This window comes from Leopardus geoffroyi, chromosome C2, assembly GCF_018350155.1.
Source record: "Leopardus geoffroyi isolate Oge1 chromosome C2, O.geoffroyi_Oge1_pat1.0, whole genome shotgun sequence".
Lineage (NCBI taxonomy): Eukaryota > Metazoa > Chordata > Mammalia > Carnivora > Felidae > Leopardus > Leopardus geoffroyi.
In genome coordinates, this window is record NC_059333.1 from 142,104,652 (window position 1) to 142,126,169 (window position 21,518).

At 45.2% G+C, this 21,518-nt stretch overlaps 1 protein-coding gene across 13 annotated transcripts in view; it reads left to right on the forward strand.

Annotated features, from left to right (window-relative positions):
• RARB (retinoic acid receptor beta) overlaps positions 1–21,518 on the forward strand; it is an 876,710-nt gene that overhangs the window by 719,433 nt on the left and 135,759 nt on the right. For 11 of the 13 annotated variants that reach the window (XR_006700944.1, XM_045436330.1, XM_045436327.1 and 8 more), the window contains one exon: positions 12,693–12,841. Coding sequence is in view for 6 of the 13 variants with exons in the window: in XM_045436330.1 (XP_045292286.1) it covers positions 12,693–12,841 (149 nt within the window). In the remaining 7 variants the exon portion in view is untranslated. Of the gene's footprint in view, positions 1–4,566; positions 4,583–12,457; positions 12,465–12,692; positions 12,842–21,518 lie in introns of those variants that run through there. The other 2 variants (XM_045436336.1, XM_045436339.1) reach the window with 2 other exon arrangements.

Below are 21,518 nucleotides of genomic sequence, written 5' to 3' on the forward strand. Positions count from 1 at the left end.
GGGCGCTCTTTCAGGCACTGAGGAGCCCTGAGCGGGGCGTGAAGAAGCGGTTTCCGGGGGTCCTCTGCGTGGGGACTGCGGGTGGGCCGGGAAACCCATGAAGAGAGGACCGTAGTGGCACTTTGGCTTAATGCCCGAGAGGCTGGGAAGGAAGGGACTGTTCAGAGAGAGCATAAGGCAACAACGCTGACACATACTGCTTCACGTGTCCTGGCTTTCAAGAATCTCTTTTGGAAGGAGGGATGGCCATTTGGGAAAGGAAAGTGGAGGCGAGGGTCAGCGAATCAAGACGAGAGTCCAAGGTGAACAACGCTGAGATTCACCAGCCCAAGCGTGATCCTTGATGGTGGTACTTCTACTGTGTAACACTGACGTGTGACCGACCTGGCGCTTGTGCGTGTCATTGCGTCCCTTCACAATGGTTTATCATCTGACGCCCACAGTGATCCGATGAGGGGCACACTCGCATTTTCTACAAGGAGAAATAGAAGCTCAGAGAGGTCAAGCTGCTCCCTCACAGTCACATAGTAAGTAGCAGAATTAGGATTTGAACCCAGACAGGCTGGCTTCAGATTTCACACTTCCCGTCACATGCCTTGACTTATCTGTAAAGATGGAAAGTTCCCTTGAAGGAAATAATATCCAAAAAAGACCTGAGCTTGGGGACCGCTCAGAGTTGGAAGATTGGGGAAAATTTCATTGTTCTTTCAAGTTTTCTTCAGCAATTTCTTTTTTAGGAACCACAATTCAAACACTTTGCACCTCTCATTCTTCTCAAGAAATTTTGAAAAATCACTTACAAAAGAAAAAACACAACAGTTACAGCATCTCCATAAGCTTAATTCCATGTGGAAACTCCAGAATCTTTTAAAATGCCACCCAAGTGCACCCTTTTGACCTGATGATGGTGCTATGCTTATCCCCGGCACTAACAATATCTTCCTATTAGTGAACTAGAAGGTGCCGGAAAGGAGTTCACTGTCCTCCTGCTTCTAGAAGTCAGTAGACAATGACTGAGGGGGCTGTGGCACAGCTTTAGAATTTTGGATGTTGGTTTCATTCTTGTGCCAGTTAAGCTTTGGTTAAAGGAGTACATATGGCCTGCTGGCAAGAGAGAAAACCAACTTAGGGGCGGGGCGTCCAGAGCTGTCCCCTCCATCCCCCACCGCCAGCCCCCAAATCTGGCAGTTGAGCAGGCCACATTTGGCCTGAGTTACTGCTCCTGACAGTGTGTAGAAACACGCCCTTGGAGCACTGCCAAAGGCCTCTGGAACCTCGGTTTTAGCTGCTGCCATTCAGCCTGCTGGGGGTTGGTTTCTCAGCAGGGAAGATGTGGGAGGGGTGTCTGTGTGTGTGTGTGTGTGTGTGTGTGTGTGTGTGTGTGTGTGTGTGTACCTTCTAATTCCTGTGTTTGCTTCTGGGGGACTTTCCTACTTTATTGCTCTGACTGGAAAGAAAAGAGGGCATTATTTCTGTACCCTTAGCTGCTTTCTCTTTTAGATTTCCAGTTTTACTTTGGGTCCTTATGCTGGGACAACTGTGTGTCCGTCTTAGACGTAGTCTATATATTCTGAAACTCGCTGACAGGGATGTGCCAGCCTCTTGCCGAAGGACTTCTGTGTGGTCATAAGGATGTCCCTGTCTTCCGCCAACACCTGGGTTGAACACTCCTCCTGAACCCCAGACCATTTGCCTTCTAATCCCTGCTCCTGGGTTCTCATCTGTGTGGTCTTGAACATAACCACAGTGCCCCTGGTTTCCTGCCTGTAAAGATGCAATAGTCTGCCTATCTCCTAGGGTCAAATGAGTTAATATATGGAATATGCCTAGAACCTAATGGGGGCAGTGGCTGGCTCATAGTACATGCTGCACAAAGGTTAGCTATTAATATTGTCGCAATGTTAATATTTGACCAGACTCTAGAGACGTTCCTTGTCATTTTCTCAGGTAACCATATGAGTCACATTCTTTTTTTTAAGTATTTATTTTGAGAGTGTGAGTGAGTGGGTGTGAGTGGGTGAGGGGCCGAGAGAGAGAGGAAGAGAGAGAATCCCAAGCAGCTCCATGCTGTCAGTGCAGAGCCCAACGTGGGCCTCGAACTCACAAACCGTGAGATCATGACTTGAGCCTTAATCAGGAGTCAGACGCTCAACCAGCCGAGCCACCCAGGGGCTCTGTTAGTCGCGTTCTTAAGATCGGACTTAACCCATCTTTTCCCAAATACTCTGAGAAGTAAGTGTTAGCTATTATTTTTGTGTTTGTATTTTGTGTAGAGTTCACAAATTGGAAACCCTGCTGTGTAGTAAGTATGCTTGCTGTGTCCACTTTCCAGATCAGGGAAGCTGAGGTTCCGGAAGCTAAAGGGACTGCTCGTATGTGGCAGAGTTAGGCACTTGGGTTATGCCTTCTGTCAGCTGGGATGCCAGGCCCGATTCTCCGGCGCTGTGGGAGATCATCTTATCTGCTGCCCCACTGCTTCGTCCTAAAGCCTCCGCACAGGGAGCATCCTTACCCTAGATCAGGGCTCTTCAAACTCAGCACTATTTATAAATTGGGCCAGAGAATTCATTGGGGGTAGGGGAGCGGAGCAGGGCAGGCTCGTGCATTGTCGCATGTTTAGAAGCATCCCTGGCCTCTACCCACTAAATGCCAGTCGCGGCCCCCAGTTATGACAGCCACACTGTCTGGAGACAAAATGTCTCTTGTGGGGCAAAACCGATGCTGGTTAAGAACCGCTGCCCTCGATTAAGGAAGATGGAAAGAAATGTTGTGTGGGGGGGGAGGGTGGTGGAGAGGTAGGGGTTGGCTCTTACTTGCTGAGCGCTTACTGGGTGCCAGGCAAGTTGCGAGCATTACCTCCCTTTCGCCCACAGGAATTTGAGGATGGTCTGCGTTTTCATGAAAGAGATACGAGGGCTCAGAGAAGTAAGGAAAACTGCATGGCCGTTAAATTACTGGCAGAAGAGGGATCCAAAGCCAGGGTCATCTGGCAGCAAAGCCCACACGCTTCCCAACACTTCCTACATACGGTTTTCTGCGGGCTTATGGTGTTTTAGTTCTTTTTAGGAATCAAGAAAACCCACACAGTGAGGATTAAATTGGTTTCAAAGTTATTTTCAGGCCACTCAAATGAGCGCACACCTGGAAAAACAAAACCAAACCAAAAAACTTCTTTGCAGCCTAAGTGGGGCATCATTTTGTTGAGAACGGTGGCTTTGGCTAAACGTTGGCGTAATCGCCCTTAGCGTTCTCAGACCTGAGAAGATCCCCAGGTGACAAAGCATAATTTCATCTCCCTCTTCCTTGAACACAGTATTCCAAAAAGTATCCCCTCATAACTTTTCTGTTAGGCTGGTATCGACGTGGTTTTTAGCATATATTAACAGCACATAAGCAAAGAATTTTGTGTCTGAGATGATACGTATTTTAATGCCCCAGTTTTAATCAACTTTATGTGCAGGAAATTTGAACAGATAATAGGATGTCATTTATTAGTGCAATAATTGCTTTTTTAGAAGTTATGGGGATCCTGATTAGAAGTGGAATATTGAACTGAATCATTTGGTGTTGAGATAAACTCTTCAGGGGGACCTTAATATTGCGATGCAATTAGCTTCATCTGTACATGACTCCCGAGACCGGTTCCCGCATTTGTTCAGTTAATGCAGATCCATTTCTGATGCCTCTCAGTTCAGATCATTAATAAGTAGTTAGATGTGTCGGCCTGTTAAGTGGTTTTAAGGGAGAATTTATTTGAACCCTGTCACAAGCTATCTTAGTATGTCCTAGAAAATAGTGATAGAAAGCATCGTCTGTTAAAAACGTCACCCAAAACAACCTATGAGATAATTTTCGGCTATGTTCTTTGAAGCAAGAAAGCGTATTATAAAAATGAAATGTAGGTGTTGAACGTGTCATGGTCCCTTATGAAAATATGACAGCACTTCCCATGGTAAAAGTCAGTCCCAGGAATAATTTCTGCTGGCCGTGAGCCCAGGCAGGTGTAGCTGTAATGCGGAGTGATTAGTGGATTCTGAGCCTCTCTCTCTCTCTCTCTTTTTAAAGCCCAAACTATCTCGTCACATTTAACCATGTCTGGAATCAAATCAGTGTTTGGAAAATTATAACCGTGAATTAAAAGAAAGGGAGGTACATAATCCTGCAGTTCTCAAATTTGAGTAAATAGCCCTGAGCAGACCATACCCAGTGATGTTTCTAGCAAAGAAAATAAATGAGGGAGATGGAAAATGAGAAGGTAGAAAGGCTGTGGGTTTTCGTGAAATAATAGTGATGTGTATTAAGCCATTTCAGTCTCTTTCGCAGAGGCTGAGAGCGGTGTTGTGCTTTTAAATTCCTAATTCTAAAGTGCAGACTTCCTGGTCCCTCCCCTCCCCTTGGTTTTGGGGAGGAGTTAGACGAGTTAAGACACGTTAAGCAACTAGCACGGCCCCTGGCACCTAGTAAGTGCTCAGTAAATAGCAGATACTATTAGTTCAGGCTCTTCCCGTGCAACTTTGAACCCGCTGCCAACGAAAAGCCACTGCCAGAATTCCGTGGGAGAGACGAAGGCCTCTGGCTTCTGGTGAGCATAAACACACACGCAGCCTCAAGTTCCCGGTGTATTAAGTACTTCACAAGGTGGAGTATTTAGTAAGGACCTGGGGAAAGGGGAAGCTGACAGAGTTCCCATGCCAAAGGACTCAGCAAAATGTTTGGGATTCTCGTGAGGTTAGGGCGGTAACAAGACATTTTTTATGCCATGGTGTCTCGAATGTTACTAACGTGCTTAGGTTAGGAATTATCTGGAGTGGGACGGGGGTGGTTACATGCCTGTTTCCATGCAGCAGGCGTATCTGGGGTGGCTCTGAGAGTCTACATTTTAACGAATTCCCAGGTGATGGTGATACTGCTGGTCCCGGGATCAAACTTTGAAAAGCATGGCTTTCTTTAAGGACTCCGAAATCAAAGTCTTCCTCCCAGGCCCCAGCCCCTGTTGTTGTCCCCTGCTTGTGTTCGGCACCTGTTGCATGTGTGGTCAGAATAGCAGGGATTCTCATAACCCAGCTCCAGCCCTCGGCCAGGATCCCGGGTGACCCGGGCAAACACACACTCCTTCAGGGTCACGGGCAGGTTACTGAGTCAAGACTGCCAAAGGCCCGCGTTGATGTTTTCCTTCTCTCCCCACCCCCTCCCTCCTTTGCCTGCCCCAAACCCTGGACTAATCTTGGAGCTGCTTAATAGCAACAAAGCCAGCAGCCGAGTGAGGCGAGACCATTTCAAAGCAAAGTTTTTCTTGTTTGGCAATTACCTAATTTCACAATGCGATTCACAGATTTGCAAATCCCGTGCGTGTGGAAACAAACCGCTTCTCCTGAAAGGTGATTAAAAGAGCTGATCCTCCCAATTCCTCCCCCACCTCCCGCCCCAACGAAGAGGTGACAGGAAAATTAAATGAGCGACAGTTTGTACGCGGTTTTTTTTTTTTTTCCTCTCGCACGCTAATGTTTCGAGCCATGTAAATTACATTTTAATAAAACGTCTACACCCGCGCTCGCACGCGCATGCGCACACACAGGCAAAAGGAGAATCTGGTTCTAATTACTTGTACTTTAGTTGAACTTTGGCGTTTCCTTTGACTTTCTCCCTAATGTATGTGAGCTGTGGGCCTTGCAGTCCTGCAGTGTGTCCACAGAAAAAGGGGGAAAAAATCCAGACCGGCTCTCTTTGGTGCCAACAAAAATGAAGCCCCACTGAATGTTTTGACCAAATGCAACACTTTGCTATTCTCCCTTAATTAGCTGAAATTATTCCCTCCCACCGGGTCTCGGAGCGCTGGGCTCAAAATTCCCCTGGGGCCATGCAGGAAATGCCTTTTACTTTACAACTCCTTTTTCTTTTAAGGCTCAGCTGCCCAGAGAGTGCATTAAAATACTGTCTTAATCACCGAAGGTTCTAGTAAAAAGGCAGGGCTTTCATAATGTTTGATGCCTGCCTGCCGCTAATCAGGCCCAACATAAGATCCTGAAATCTGTCAACATGGTTTAGGCAGCACTAAATTAGTTCTTACAAAGAAAAAAAAAATAGTATACAGTGCTCTCTCTTAAAAATGTTATCTGCTACTTAATCTAACCTTTAGAAAAATGCCAAGCATGTTAGGAATCGTGAAGGGAGCTATTGTTGGAGACTTTGTGTGTGTTTAAATGACACTCAGGTGTGTTGTAACAACAAGGGCATTTATACTGTGTTTTCTCAGGTGAGTCAAGTTCGCAAGTGCCAAGGCCTCTTAAACAGGCAACAGCATTAATTCTTTCTTTGGTGTTCTTTTATTTGGGGACTGACTTAACCCCCCGGAGTTGTGCCGCGTTTAAAAAAGCTGTGTCGCTTGGGAGCACTGGCGTTCTGCTTTCACACCATCTCAGCCTGTGGAGATTCCCTCTAGTTTGTTTTTGTTTTGTCTGCAGACCTCTGGATTTGAAGCCCTTCACAGAGTAGGGCTTCTCGACGCGCTGTCTGCGGACCGGTGCCAGTTCCTAAACTGCCCGCTGCCAGTCCGTGCTGAGACGAGGGCGGGAACTGAGAGCAAGTGCTTAGCAACTCTCACAGCAATTTGACAGAGTTAATTTTATGTCTAGTACATCTTTCTTTTTCCCTTAAGTCGTAGCTTGTGTTTTAGGCATCTCCTTTCCGATGCCTTTTTTTTTTTCTGAAAATTAATGTTTTGTTTGTACGTTCTTTTCCTAGGGATTTGTTTTCAGTGAAGTTTATCACGCTGTGAGGGACTGGGGTGGGGAGTTAGAATGGGTCCTCCTTAACCTCAGATAGTCGGAAAGTCACTGATTTGAAGCCAGTGCCTTCTCTCCCCGCCCCCCCCCCCACCCTTACCCTCAGGAATTCTGTGGCTGGTTGCTGATCTGGACCACCCTTTGAGGAGCATCAATTTAAAGGCAAACAAGACCTGTAATGAATTTTTCTAGAAGGAAAGGCGATTCTAGCTTCGTTTCCCTAGTGACAGCCATCTCTGTGTTGCAGGGATGGAAAGGTTTCAAACGCGGGCTAGAAGCTTCTGCCAGTGCAGGTTTGGTTGGCCTCACTGTCTCCTTTGGCACGTGTGCAGCCCAGGGCACCCCTGGTGCTGACTCTGCTCTGGGCAGGGACCCGCAGAACCAAGCATCCATCTCGCCCGAGCGGCAGAAGCTCTTCTGTCTTGGCCATTCCCTGACGAAGCAAGGCAGCCCATCTGGTCAGCGGTTCGGATGCCACGTTGGAGGCTGCTGCTTACTGGGGATGCAGTCACCAGACAGAACTGAATAAGTCAATAAGTAAGCAAGGAAATAAATAAAAGCAGGAGGCAAAAAGCAGATCCAAATTATTCCTCAAAGACTGCTTCCCCAAACTGAAATCACATCAGGATGGCTGGAGTGCAGTTGTTTTATTGAATGACACAAGCCTCTTGTCCCCCTGGGAAGTCTAAAAACTGCTTTTTTGGCCTGCCCGAGATCGCTGAATGAGCTAATACAGGACACATTGTCTGCTGAGCCTGCAGAGTTTTCGAGCAAAAATTTTATCATTCCATAGACTGATTGTGCTTGCCTGGAATAAGGAACAAAATGTTTGAGACCTCTCAAGGGCATTTGATGAATCTAACTCTAATTTAAAGGGACTAATAGATTATTGATTTAAGCAGGATGACAGTGAACAGATCAATGGCCAAGCACTGTGTAGCTCTCTTAAATACCAACAATGGCTAGCGAGAGGGGAGCCCTGGGCTGTCCCCCTCCCTTGTCTCCCACTGTCTTTACTGGTGGTGGTGGGAGGGGAGGAGGAGCACTAATAAACTTTGCCAAAGTATATTTTTACTGAAAAGTCTAGAGGTTGCATTGAAGCACAAATCTGCTTTTATATTGATGCCATATCCTGGTTGTAATTCTAGAACTTGTCTTGACGTGTTTGCTTAAGGCTAGCTTTGGCATTCAACCATACCACCGAGATTTGCTTTTCTGTTTTGCTTTGCATTGTTCTCTGTGGTATAGGCCACACAAAGGAAATACAGGACCATAGATTATCAACTTGGAGGGGGTATTTGAATATCTATAGCACCGACATTGAATTCTTTGCCACCGGTGGGACCGTTTTTTTTTCTGAAGATGATTATTTCTTGGCATGTATGAGTCTTTCCTATTTATGTTTGTGTGGGATTCATTTTCGGCATTTTTAAATTACAAATTACAAACCACGACAGAAAGAATTAATTCGTGCTTCAAAACACAGCCTGGTCACCTCCTCTGGGAAGTCTTCTTTGATTTCACTGGGCTCAGTAGGGCTGTTAGCTCTCTTTGTCATTGTACTAGAACCGCCACAATTTGGACTCACCTGGGATTTTTTTTTTTTTTTAAGTTTATTTATTTTGTGAGAGAGAGAAAGAGAGAGAAAACGAGTGGAGGAGGGGCGGGGGGCGGGGGGCCAGAAGATCCCAAGTGGGTTCTGCTTAAAATAGCCCAATGGGAGACTTGAACTCGCAAACCTGGTCAGATCATGACCTGAGCCACGGTCAGAAGCTTAACTGAGCTATCCCTGTGCCCCAGGATTTCTTTGTTAAACACTGATACCTAGCTCCCGTTCCCAGACGTTCTGGCATGTTAGTTTTGGGATGCAATCTGGACATTAGAATGTTTAAAAGCACCCTAGGTAGTTCTGATGTACAGCTAGCTTTGAGAAGCGCTGTATTGTATTCTCATTGTTGGTTTACTTTCCATTAGGCCGAACCATCAAGGCTAAGGGACATTACTGGTGAAATCACCATAGCCTTAATAAAAGTGTAGAGCCATCACTATTGATTGCTTACAATGGAACATTTCCTTTCACGGCAACTGTTCAGGAAAAACGTGCTGAATTCATTCATTTATTATATAAGTGATTCTGATCCGTAGAAGAAGACTTTTACCAAACTTTGTGAAATGTTTTGGGGTTGGTGAGGTCTCTCCCCTTTTCAAAAGTGTGCTTTGCCCTGAGTTTTTTGGGTATTAAATTGCCCAACTTCTCTTTCCTCTCTTTGGGAGGGTGAAATGCTGGATTCCCTTTAGGACATGTATTTAAAGTGACATATTTATGGAAATTACCACCCACTTTTGAAATTCAGGGCATAACTCTGACAGCTGAATCCAGCCCTAACAGAATTCTATTTACAACTTTCCTAGACAAGCCAGATTAGCTGTTCTACCCGAGCGAGTAGAACGTGGAAACACACAAATACACACACCACACATTGCTTCTGGGGAGAGCACAGTGCAGGCTTGATCACGGTGGTGACGACACAGCTCTGTCAGCGTTGTTGAAACAGTCGGGTGGAGGTGAAGCCATACAAATAAAATCTGGGAGTTTGGGGAGGCATTTAGGGAAGGACTCGCTCACGTTGATGTATTAAGAGTGGCACAGCCTTTCTTGAAGTCAGTTTGTCAACGTGAATTAAAAACTAACAAAATATTTTGAAACAACCATACCTTTTGAGCTGGTAATTCCACTTCTGAGAATTGATCTGCCACAGGCATGCGCTGAGATTAGCTACAAAGAGGTTCATCATAATGGAATGTTTTGCAGGAAAAATATTTATGGACGAGGAAATAAACTCATGACACAGTAAGTTAGAGTCCCAAACAGAATCTACAGTAGAAGTCCACTTTAGTAAACAAGCAAACGAACCAAAATCATTTATATGCATAGAAAAGTGGTCTGGAAGGATATATGCTAAGATGATGACAGCACCTTTCTCTAAGGAGATGGTTTGGGGGAGATGCTCTGCATGTTTGTTTTCTTAGATTTTTTAACACAGAGCAGTATATTATTCTGTATTTTGAACAAGTACTGTTTTCTTGTTGATGTCATTATTTCTCATTTGCTTTCAGTGAAGCTGATTAGCTTAGTGTGAGGCCTGCTTTTGCATTTACAGCTTGAGAGCTGATCTGATAAGCTTTAGTGACATCTCAGATGCCAGCCTTTCTGCAGAACACTTGTCACAATAATGCCAAGCTGCCCAGAGTAAGAGCCGTCTTTGTCCCAGATATCTTGCTTCTAACCGGTAGAGACTGTAATATAGATTTATCTACTAGACCTGCGTTACTCTAATGAATTCATTCCAAGAAACTTCTGAATTATGAAAATACTATAATTATAGTTGATTCTACTCCAAAAGGATAATTAATTTTTTTTGAGGAAGCAAATGAGTATATAAAAGCTATTTGATTTGTAATCGGGTTACCTAACAACCTAGAGGGGCTCTTAGTGCTTAGACTAAAGAAAAAAAGAAAAGGGGACAAGTTCATGTATTAATTCAACAAATACTTATCGATTGCCTACCTACTGTGTGCCAGGACCACTAGGCCTGGAACACAGCTGTAAATGCTGCACGTAAGTAGGTTGGCCTCCTGAAACCCATAGTTGGAAGGTGGCAGAGATAGAATATAAAGATGTACACAAACTTTCTAAATTTGAGTACTAGTTAGAGTTTTACAGAAAATAAAATAAAATGATGGGATGTAGCGATCAGGAGTGGGAAGGGGCTTTCTGTAGAAAAGCCATCTCTGAGGAGGTGACATTTGCTCGAAGAGCTCTCCAATTAGGGGAAATGGTTTAAGGGCAGTAGTCTTAAGTTGGTCGGAGAGCTTGGCCTCTTCAAGAGATGGAATAGAAGGCAGGTGTTTAGAAGTCGATAAATGAGAATGATTGAGTTCAGTGATGTTGTTGCTAAGGGGCTGTATCGTGAAGAGCCTTGTGGAACACAGTAATGAGATTGGCTTTGATCTAACTGGTGACTCTTGGAGGGTTTTCGACAAGTAAGGGAGAGGGATTGATTTTAACTTTTTGAACAGTTATCCGACTGCGCGTTTGAGGAAGGGATCCTCGGGTAGAAGCGTAGGGACAGCGAGACCCTTGAGTAGCTAAGGTGAGAGATGATGGTGGCGTGGTAGCAGGATTATAAGATATGAGGGTGGATTCACAGTGTGTGAAGGGGTAGAGTTGCCCCAACTTCCTGAAGGCTTAGCTGTAAGACAATAACGTTGGTAGAATATCTCGTCTGGAAGATTGTGAGTAGTGGAACAACTGGAAATCTTACTCGCTGGGGAATCTACTGTATATTCTCAAGTAATTTGGAGATTGGAAGATTCTGGAACATTATTCGATGACTTTGGGTGAGTCACTCCCTTCCTCATTCCCACCATACTTCATGAGCACTTTTGCCTGTGATGGGAAATGAGCCAGGTCTTGCTTTGGCTTTGAACATGCATCTGGAGACAAGGGATGGGAGAACCCTCGGATCTTAAATTCTATGAATTCCTATTAACCATGGAATTTGGGTGGTTAGAAAATCAGATGGGGAATTGTGGTTTTTTGTTTGTTTGTTTTTGTTTTTGAGAGAGAGCACAAGTGAATGAGGGGCAGAGAGAGGGAGAGAGAGAGAGAGAAGTGGGGTTCACCCGGGGCTCGTGTTTGACCCAAAGTGGGGCTTGTGTTCTTACCCAAAGCAGGGCTCACGCTCACCTGAAGCGGGACTCGCGCTCACCCGATACGGGGCTTGAAATCACAGACTCTGAGATCATGACCTGAGCTGAAGTCAGATGCTTAAGGACTGAGCCAGCCAAGCACCCCGTGTATTTTAAAATCTAGAATAAAGAGCTGTATGACTCTCCTATCATTAGGATAACCCACTGCTTCTCAAACATAAATTGTATGTTCGGCAATCTGAGGGTTTTGTTAAAATGCAGATTCTGCTTCCGTAGGCTTGAGCTGGGGCCTGATGGTATGTTTTCTAATAAGATGCTGATGATCTTAGTAGATGGTGATGCTGATTAGAAGGTGATGCTGATGCTGCTGGTCCAAGGACTAGTCTTGGAGTAGCAAAGGTCTTACCAATTTTTTTTTTTTTAATCTTTATTTATTTTTAAGAGACAGAGCGTGGGCAGGGGAGGGGCAGGGAAAGAGGGAGACACAAAATCAGAAACAGGCTCCAGACTCTGAGCTGTCAGCCCAGATCCCCATGTGGGGCCCGAACTCACAGACGGTGAGATCATGACCCGAGCCCGAGTGGGACCCTCAACCCGACTAAGCCACCGGGGCACCCCACCCGTATTGTGATTAATGAAGATCCCCTAAGGCTGCATGCTGCAGGCCCTCCCCATATGCTCGCCGAGTAGCTGCTTCTGGCATTTTCTTCGTTTGTCTTAGGAAATTTACTTTTGATTAATTAAGTGAGCAACAGGGTCAAACAAGTCATCGCAGAGACTCTCCGTGAATCGGAAGCGAGGGGCAGCAGAAGAGCTGAAAGAAGGAGCTTCGGGTCTGCAGTGTGAAAATCTGACTTTGGGTCTTGGCTCTCGCGCCGCACGTTGATCCGGGACAAGTCACTGCGCTGCTCTGAGTTCCTGGTCCTCTGGAGGGTGGCCTGGTGATAAAATCCTCTCCGGCACAGTGCTGTGCTGCGCTGCAAATGAGAGAGGCCTGTGGGCTCTCCCTGTGAACCGCACAGCTCCGTGTCCCTGTCCCACTGCTGTGCCCACGGTGACAGGTGTTCTTGTGGGCCTATCCTTGCTCGGGTTGTTGCTGAACTTGGGGCCGCGGCCGGGGATTTCACTGGTGAGAAAGGAATGAACTGACAGATTATCTTTTTTTCTCCCCACCCCCTCACCCCCTCTGCACCACAGCGATTGAAACGCAAAGCACGAGCTCCGAGGAACTGGTCCCCAGCCCTCCGTCTCCGCTTCCTCCCCCTCGTGTGTACAAACCGTGCTTCGTCTGCCAGGACAAATCATCCGGGTACCACTATGGGGTCAGCGCCTGCGAGGGCTGCAAGGTGAGTACCCACAGGCCTCTGCGCCCAGTGTGCGCTCACTCTCCACATGCTCGGGGTGGGGGCGTGACCTGCTCGGCTCCAGAAACAGGCTGCTTTGCCCTGGGCAATGTCACCCCCAGTGTGGCGCGCTGTGTTTATTTGATGGTTTCATTCCTTCCTTCTGTCTCATGAGTTGAAAATTCAGAAACTCCTGCAAATGACTGACTGGGCCAAATGTTCTAGGGCCCTTAAAATAACATAACAGGTCTTTTCAGGTAACAAGAGCTTTTTGAAGGAGTCCAGAAAAGCATCACCCCGTTTCTCTTTAGAACATGCCGTCTGCTGTCTTTGTAGTTTTATTTTATTTTTAAATATGACTGACAGTCCACTAAATCAACTTGCTGAGAATCCAAGGTTAGAAATTGGGATTTATCTTCTGGCTGTTTCCTCAGCCCTGTGGCCTTTGAATTACAGTTTGATTTTCAGCCTGTAGGGACTTGCTACTGTGTGTGTGTCATAAATTCAGGAGAGCTGGATTTAAAATTCCAGCCTACCGAGTAGGGGAGGCTGAACATGTGTCAGAGAGGATATGGCTGCTTTGAATCAAGTTAGACAATCGCTATGGAGTCCAACAGTCTTAATTGAATGAAAGAGCTTATTTTTTTTGAGAGAGAGAGAGAGAGAGAGAAAAGAAACAAAGAATGACTTCATAGGCAAATCCAACTCATCCACAGGCCATTTTTCAAAGGAACTATGGCTGTCTCGAGCTGGCCCTTCCCCCAATATACAGCTTCTTTATGTTCTCTAGGATGGTTGGTCAGATCCGTGCTTTGTATGTCTACATTGGATGATACGTTGTAATTATAAACACGTTGGAATAATATTACAGGTGCTCCCATCGGGTGCTGGGTGGCATTTTGTATTTGGCTTGTCAGAGTTAGTTATTATTTCTGTTTGTACTGGGTAGGCCCTGTCGTGTAACAAACCATCCTATAGCTGAATGAATGGCTTAAAGCAACAAGCTTTTATTTGGCTTATGGTTCTGTGGGTCAGCCCTGCAGGCCAGGTTCCTCTGGGTGGTTCATCTGCTCCCAGCTATGCTCCGCTGTGCGTTCCTGGTCAGCTGCAGGTTCGCCAGTTGGCTGTTCTTCTGGGGGTTGCCAAAGGCTCCTGTTGGCTGGGAACTTTGGTCTTTCCCCCATGTGGTCTCTCATGCCTGTAGGGCTAGTACTGGCTTATTTGCACAGGCAGGTTTCTGGAAGAAAGGACACTCAAGGTCTCCAGAGGCCTAGGCTCAGATGTGACATGCTGTCACTTGTGACACATTCTGTTGGTCAAAGTAAGTCGTAAGGCCAGTGATGCTCAGCTGGTAGGAACATAAACTCAGCTTTCTTTCTTTTTTAGCATTTACTCATTTTTGAGAGACAGAGAGCATGAGTGGGGGAGGGGCAGAGAGAGAGAGAGACAGAATCCAAAGCAGGCTTCAGGCTCCGAGCCGTCAGCACAGAGCCCAACTTGGGGCTCCGACTCATGGACCGGGAGATCATGACCTGAGCTGAAGTCAGACGCTTAACCGACTGAGCCACCCAGGTGCCCAATGTAAACTCAACTTTCTAAGGCAAGAAGCTGGAAAGTCACGTTATTAGAGGCAGGAATACAGGGTAAGGAGAAATGGAGTCAGGTTTGCATGCAGTCTGCCGCCCTGAATGCCTTATTGTCTGTGACACAAAGTGGATAGGGGCCCTAGCTTGCCTGCACAGTAGCTCACACACAGTGTGGCATATAGTGGGTGCTTAAAGATCTCGGTTGAACAAACACATAAATGTCACTCAGCCCCTGAAAGAAATTATGTGAGGTTTCCCTTCTTTTCAAGTCCTTTGAAAAAACATGTATCATTTTACTGAGTGAGGCTAGTTGGGGGGAATCCACGGAAGACCTAGGAACATCTCTCTACCTCTGGCATTGTGTTGGTTGCTTTAAAGGCGTGTCCTTTCCTCCAGTAGCTTCGGATAAGGTGGTCAGGCAAGTTCACACAGCAGCCAGTTGGCAGCTGGGTGAAAAGCGAAACATTTGTGCGTCCAGTGGTCACTTTTATTGTTGGTTGCTAGCTGACCCCGCTTCGCCTTGTCCTGAGATTTGGGACATCTGTGGCAGAACACCAGTTCACTCTGTCCGCTGGTTTGGCAATACGTAAATAAACCCTTTCCTAACGACCGTTTGAAAGTTAGAAGGCACTCCTTTATTTAAAAAAAAAAAATGTGAAGTCATGTCCTGTCCAGAAATCTGAATGCGGTATGTTGTAACCCAGCTTACCTGCTCCCGTTATGTCCTGGGAAAAGAAATGATCCAGCGTCTGTCTTCCCCAGCGGATTTCAGGCCCTACACGTTAAACTCTTTCACAATCCGCACGGTACACGCTGTTTTCATCAGCTCTTAGTCAGCTAATTCCCCAACCTCTTGTCGTAATTTTGGATTCTGACTCTTTTTAGGAAAAACCCCAACAAAAACAAAACCCGGACCAGCGCAGGCAACTTTGATAAACTTGGTTCCACTGTTCAGAGTGCTGTTATGGCACAGCTTTTTCACAGAGTGAAAGCCCAAGAAGGCTGGGCAGCCACTCGTTGAATTTGAGGGGATTTGCCTGGTGGGTTTTGTCGAGCTCTGAAAACGCGGGCTGCCTTTCCCTTAGGTTGTCGAGAAAGACTGTGTTTTGGGGCGCCTGGGTGGCTCAGTCGGTTAAGCGGCCGACTTCGCTCAGGTCGTGATCTCGCGGTCCGTGAGTTCGAGCCCCGCGTCGGGCTCTGTGCTGACAGCTCAGAGCCTGGAGCCTGTTTCAGATTCTGTGTCTCCCTCTCTCTGACCCTCCCCCGTTCATGCTCTGTCTCAAAAGTAAATAAACGTGAAAAAAAATTAAAAAAAAAAAAAAAAGAAAGAAAGAAAGAAAGAAAGATTGTGATTTGGCTCCCTGGGACAACGAATGTCATGCTAAAATTCACCGAACTGAAAAGCGTTAAGTCGAAAGTATAGTGTACAGCCAAAGGAGAAGAAATAACGATTAAGACAAAATTAAAGATAAGAGTCATCATTTTTAAAAGCCACTAAACTAAAGTTCATTGTATACAAAAAATAGAAAATTTAAACCACCATAGGTCTACCCTGGGAGAAAACCTGTGTTAAGTCTATGTTTTTATGAGTACGTGCGTGTTGTTTTGTTTTTTATAAAAATAGAATTTTATGTTGTATGCTGGTTTTAATCTGCTTTTTAAATGTAATAGCCTTTCATGGCCAAAATTTAAACAACTGCCTAGTGTTTACGGTTATAACATTAATGTGGTAATTTATGGCTGTATCGTAACGTCTTTAACGAATTCCCTGTTGTTCAATTAAGGTGTTTGCGGTTTTCTCTCTATTATAAATAATAACGTATAGCCTTGAGGTATATCTGTGATCATTTTTTTTTTAGGATAAATTAGTAGGCTTGGAATTTGTAGGTCATTGGCTTTGTACATTTTTAAGGCTTTTGATACAAATTGCCAAAATGCCCTCTAAAAGAGGCATATCAACTTAATATCTGTGAGTCTGTTAAAAGTTAATCGTATTAGAGACTATCTATTAGGAATCTCTCCCATGTGATGATAAGGTAATGAATCAAGAAACAACTTCTGTCCTGGAATTCTGCCTATATTTAATTAGGTTGTTTATAAGGGGCCCCGTGCATGTTATCATTTGGAGCTACCAGCAGATATGCCAGGGTCCCTGATCGACCAATAAGGGCTGGCCCATTTTTTGGCTAGAGATCAAAGATCACTGTTCCAGGTTGGGAGCCTCTGCTCTAAAATAGGACTCCCTAACAGAACCGAATTTATGTCTGGGAGAAGTAATGCCCACGGTGGCTTCAGCCTGTCATGACCAGGACGACCTTATTGACTCTTGTTTGGGGAAGAGAACCTTCTTTCTTCTTAGGGAATAGGTGGCAGTCTCAGACTCAGAATTTAATGAATGGGTTGCAGTCGACCTCTGGGAATGGCCAGTGACCACTGTGTTGACACAGCATCACTATGGCAACATAACCGCTAGATGCACCATAGGGATGTCCCGTTCAGGGAATTTCCAGCTGAGCAATGACAGGTTTTTTGCAAGGGACAAAGAGGACATAAAGTGAACATATGGTGTGGCCAAAAAGGTTAAGCAATGTAAAGTGATAAAGTTGATTTTCATGTGCCTTCAAGAAACCGTCTGATTGCTCATAGCTAGAATTTATGCATAATTTTGGCCTTCATCATATTTTATATTGATTATGCAGTTGAGAGTGAGAATACCAGTTGGGCTGATATAAATACTATAAATGTAAATACTAACTAGGTATTTGAATCCTAGTTAGTCTACTTGATAGCTTTGTGACCTTGGGCAAGCATCTTTAATTGTCTGCATCTCTCTCTTCTCATATGGAAAAATGGAGATAATAATACTGTCTAGTTCATGATATTGTTGGGAGTATAAAATGAGTGACCATAAAGCAAACAGTATCTGGCCCATGGGAAGTGGCCGGTACACTCAATTATGGTTTGTGTTGTCATTAACTTAATAACTTTCACACAGTGATGTAGCATCAGTTATACTCTTAGTATTCTTTCTTGTAATGTTCTTTCAGCCTTTCTCCATTTCTTTATACCAAAACTAAACACCGCCTTTTTCTTTCAAGACTCAGGTTAAGACCCAACCACTCCTTAGAACCTACCCTGATTATTCCAGTACAGGGGTTGGCAAGTCGTTTCTGTAAGGAGTCAGATAGTAAGTATTTTAGGCTTTGAAGGCCATCTGGTCTCTGTCACAGCCACTCAGCTCTGTCGCGGTAGTATGAAAGGAGCCATAGACAATACGTCAGAGGATGGCCATTGATACGTTTCAATCAAACTTTATTTATAAAAATAAGCAATGGACCACATTTGGCCCTTGGACCTAGTTTCTGGACCTTTGCTAAATACGTGGTGATATGTTCGTTCTTACAATTTGTAAAAGTCAAAGGCTGGTGGTCCAAAGGACTCATGCCAAAGGTGCCAGGCCGGTTGTTTCTGGTGGACTGTAGGCCCAGGAATGTGGTGCTTCCTTCCCACTTCCTTCAGGAATATTGTTTAACAGAAGTTCATGTCAATTGCCCAGGGCTCCATGACGGGAGCTTCAAGACCTCTGCCTCTCTCTCTCTCTCTCTCTTTCTCTCTCTCTGTTTTTACTCTAACCCCTCATTCCCACTCAGCTCCCACTTCTTCGCAGTTTCCTTATAAGTGAGCTGCTTCCAGAAACACCTAGCATCTTACTTTGGAGAGGTTTGTGGGATGTATTTTATGAGCTGCTGTATTAGTAAGCTTTTCTTGCTTATAACTCACGTGCTTGTTGGCTGAACAGTAGACATGTATTATTTGTCACAATTCTGTGCAGGTTTTCTTGTCTTGGTTCAGGTGGTCTAGGTGGCCTCACATGACCGAGTCCTTGGCAGAACGACTGGATCCTCTTCCTGTGTTACCACTCCTCATCCATTAGCCTAGCCTGGATTTGTTCACGTGGTGGTGGATGGGTTCCCCATCATAAGAGAGGACAAGCACCAGTGAGCAAACTTCTGGTTGCATCACACTTGCTAATGTCCTATTGGTCAAACAAGTTACATGGTCAAACCTCAGCCTGAGGGATAGAGAAATAGACTGCACCTTTGAAGAGGAAAAGTGGCCAAGTCACCTTGCAAAAGGGGGGAGTATATTAAAGCTGGAATTTCACTGTATATGGTCTTTTTTTTTTTTTTTTTTCCTGAGAGAGCACGACCGTGAGCAAGGGAGTGTGCCAGAGAGAGAGATTGAGAGACAGAGGGAGAGAATCTTATGCAGGCTCCATGCTCAGCATGGAGGGTTCAATCCCACGACCCTGAGGTCATGACCTGAGCCAAAATCAAGAGTTGGACGCTCAACCGACTGAGCCACCCAGGCACCTATCGTCTTCCATTAACTCCTGATTTCATGTGTTAAGTCTCTTCTCACAACTGTATTCACCATTCCATCATCTTTTAGCAGATAATTATTGAACTAAGTTTCAGGGCGTAGGCCACACCCTGGAGATACAACAGTAAATGCAAGAGAGATGGTCCTCCTGGAACTTCTTGTCTCACACAAATGATGAACAGATGATAAACAATCCAAAGTTGAAAGAAAAGGAACAGAATGGTCTGGTAAACAATAGTGGAGGGATACCTGATTTATTCAGGAGTGAGGGGAGATCTTATGATTGGAAGGAACCAACTGTGTAATAGGGGAAAGCATTTTAGATCAAAACTGAATCTAGGGCAATTTCTTCTTTCTTTGCTGTATCTGTTACCTTCTCTCGGCCTTAATAAATTTGTGAAATTCTGGGGCGCCTGGGTGGCGCAGTCGGTTAAGCGTCCGACTTCAGCCAGGTCACGATCTCGCGGTCCGTGAGTTCAAGCCCCGCGTCAGGCTCTGGGCTGATGGCTCAGAGCCTGGAGCCTGTTTCCGATTCTGTGTCTCCCTCTCTCTCTGCCCCTCCCCCGTTCATGCTCTGTCTCTCTCTGTCCCAAAAATAAATAAAACATTGAAAAAATAAATAAATAAATAAATTTGTGAAATTCTAATTCACAAGTATGAACCCAATCCTACACCAAATATTAAGGTAAAACAGAGTTATTGTACTCATTTCTTATTAGGATGGCTTATGCGGTGTGGGTATTTGTAAGTCGAGGGGTGGGTAGGGGGAGGAGAAAACTGGCCTGTTGAATACCTTCTCTATACCAGGCATTGGGGCGTTTGATACTCTTGTTTCGTTTAATTCTCACAAGAGCACTGTAGGGAGTAGGCTTAAAGATGCCCATTTTACAGATGAGAAAACTGAGGTTCGGAGAGGAAAAGGAACTTGGTTAAGGTCACACAGCTTGTCTTTTTGAAGGCTAGGATTGAAATCTTTTGCCTGTTGGAAAGCACCCCGCTGCTTTAGCTGCAGGGAAACAGCAGGTAGGAAGTGGTGGTAGGCTATGTTCTAGAGTGGGGGTTTCATGGGGTAACAAATTAAAAGCAGGTGGGAGAACACTTAAAAAGAAAAACAACCCTACTGGATCAATCATTTCATAAAAGAAATGGCATTTTTACAACAAAAAGCAAAAAAAGGAAGAGCTTACAAGGCCGGCTTTCCCAAGAAGGGCCGGTTAACAGACAGGACCCACCCTCGGGCACGCTCCCAGATGGTGTTGTGTCCTTGTTCTCTGCTTTGCCCTTGATGAGTGGAAACTTCCCATCCACAAGCTAGCGTTTGGGAGCCACTGTCCAGCCCTCATGGGGAGCCCCTGGGTGCCGCCATGATGGTGAGCCTTCCCCACAAGGGCACAGAGGAAATGCTTGCTTAAGGTCACGCTGGTAGCCTTCTATTTAAAGCAGCCTTTAAGAGTTTAAACTGCACTAGCCCCCTCAGTCCCTCAGGGCTAATTTTGTCCATTTTCTCATCTGCCTTTGTTTTCCTTGCCTCTGAAGAAGGGAGGCCCTCATCTCCACGACAGTGTTTGTCCGCTGGGCTGTTTTTTTCCTGGCAGACAGCAAGTAATATGTTCTGTCACAAAAAGTTTTGCAATCAGGAAGATGGATGTCTGCACTTAATTTTAGAACTTCTATTAAATACTATAAATGTGCTTAGTGATTTTATTTGACTGAGGCCACTTAAAACGACATTGTTTTTTTGTTTTTAATTGGCATGGATAAACACAAGCGGTATGCTCTGTTTGGAGAACATTTCTGGCTTTGCCATACTGATCTTTGCTTCTGTTCAGAGGCCTCCCACAGCATTGGGCCCCAAGAAAAACGTAACATGCTAAAGGCAATAGCTAAAACTGAATTATGAGGCTTGCCGTCGATTTCATTAAGTTTTCGAACCCTACAAAGTCGGTCCCCTCATAGACCCAAAGAGACATTCGTATTCAAATCGGCCAGTAATGGAGAATTGACTTATTCTGCCATTAATCAGACATCTATTAAACACTTTCTGCGACAAGGCTTAGGTACAGAAAGGAAAGGTTTTATGTATTTTGTTCCCAAAGTTGTATCCCAGTGTGTATAAAGTACGTAGAAAGATGCTTGTTTTTTTTTTTTTTTTAAACTTTTCTTTTTTCAACGTTTATTTATTTTTGGGACAGAGAGAGACAGAGCATGAGCGGGGGAGGGGCAGAGAGAGAGGGAGACACAGAATCGGAAACAGGCTCCAGGCTCTGAGCCATCAGCCCAGAGCCCGACGCGGGGCTCGAACTCACGGACCGCGAGATCATGACCTGGCTGAAGTCGGACGCTTAACTGACTGCGCCACCCAGGCGCCCCGATGCTTGTTGAATAATAAGCACATGGTAAATATTTATGGCCTGAGTGGATAGACAAACAGTGCATGTACCATGTTCTTTGACCCTTAGGGGGCTTGATGCGCACAGAGATTGGGCCTCACATCCCTCTGACACATTCAGGGAAGGCTGTAGACAAGAGACGGTTTGATAGAGGTGTTAGCATTTTCCAGATGGGGAAGAGGAGAGGAGTGTCTACGGCAAAAGTTGAAGGCAAAGGAACTTGGAATAGCCTGTGAAGAATTAGGTGGAAAAATGGAAACATATTCATTCCGTCGACACTGGTTTTGCTTTGTCCCGTGCAAGCATCTGGGGATCAGCCAG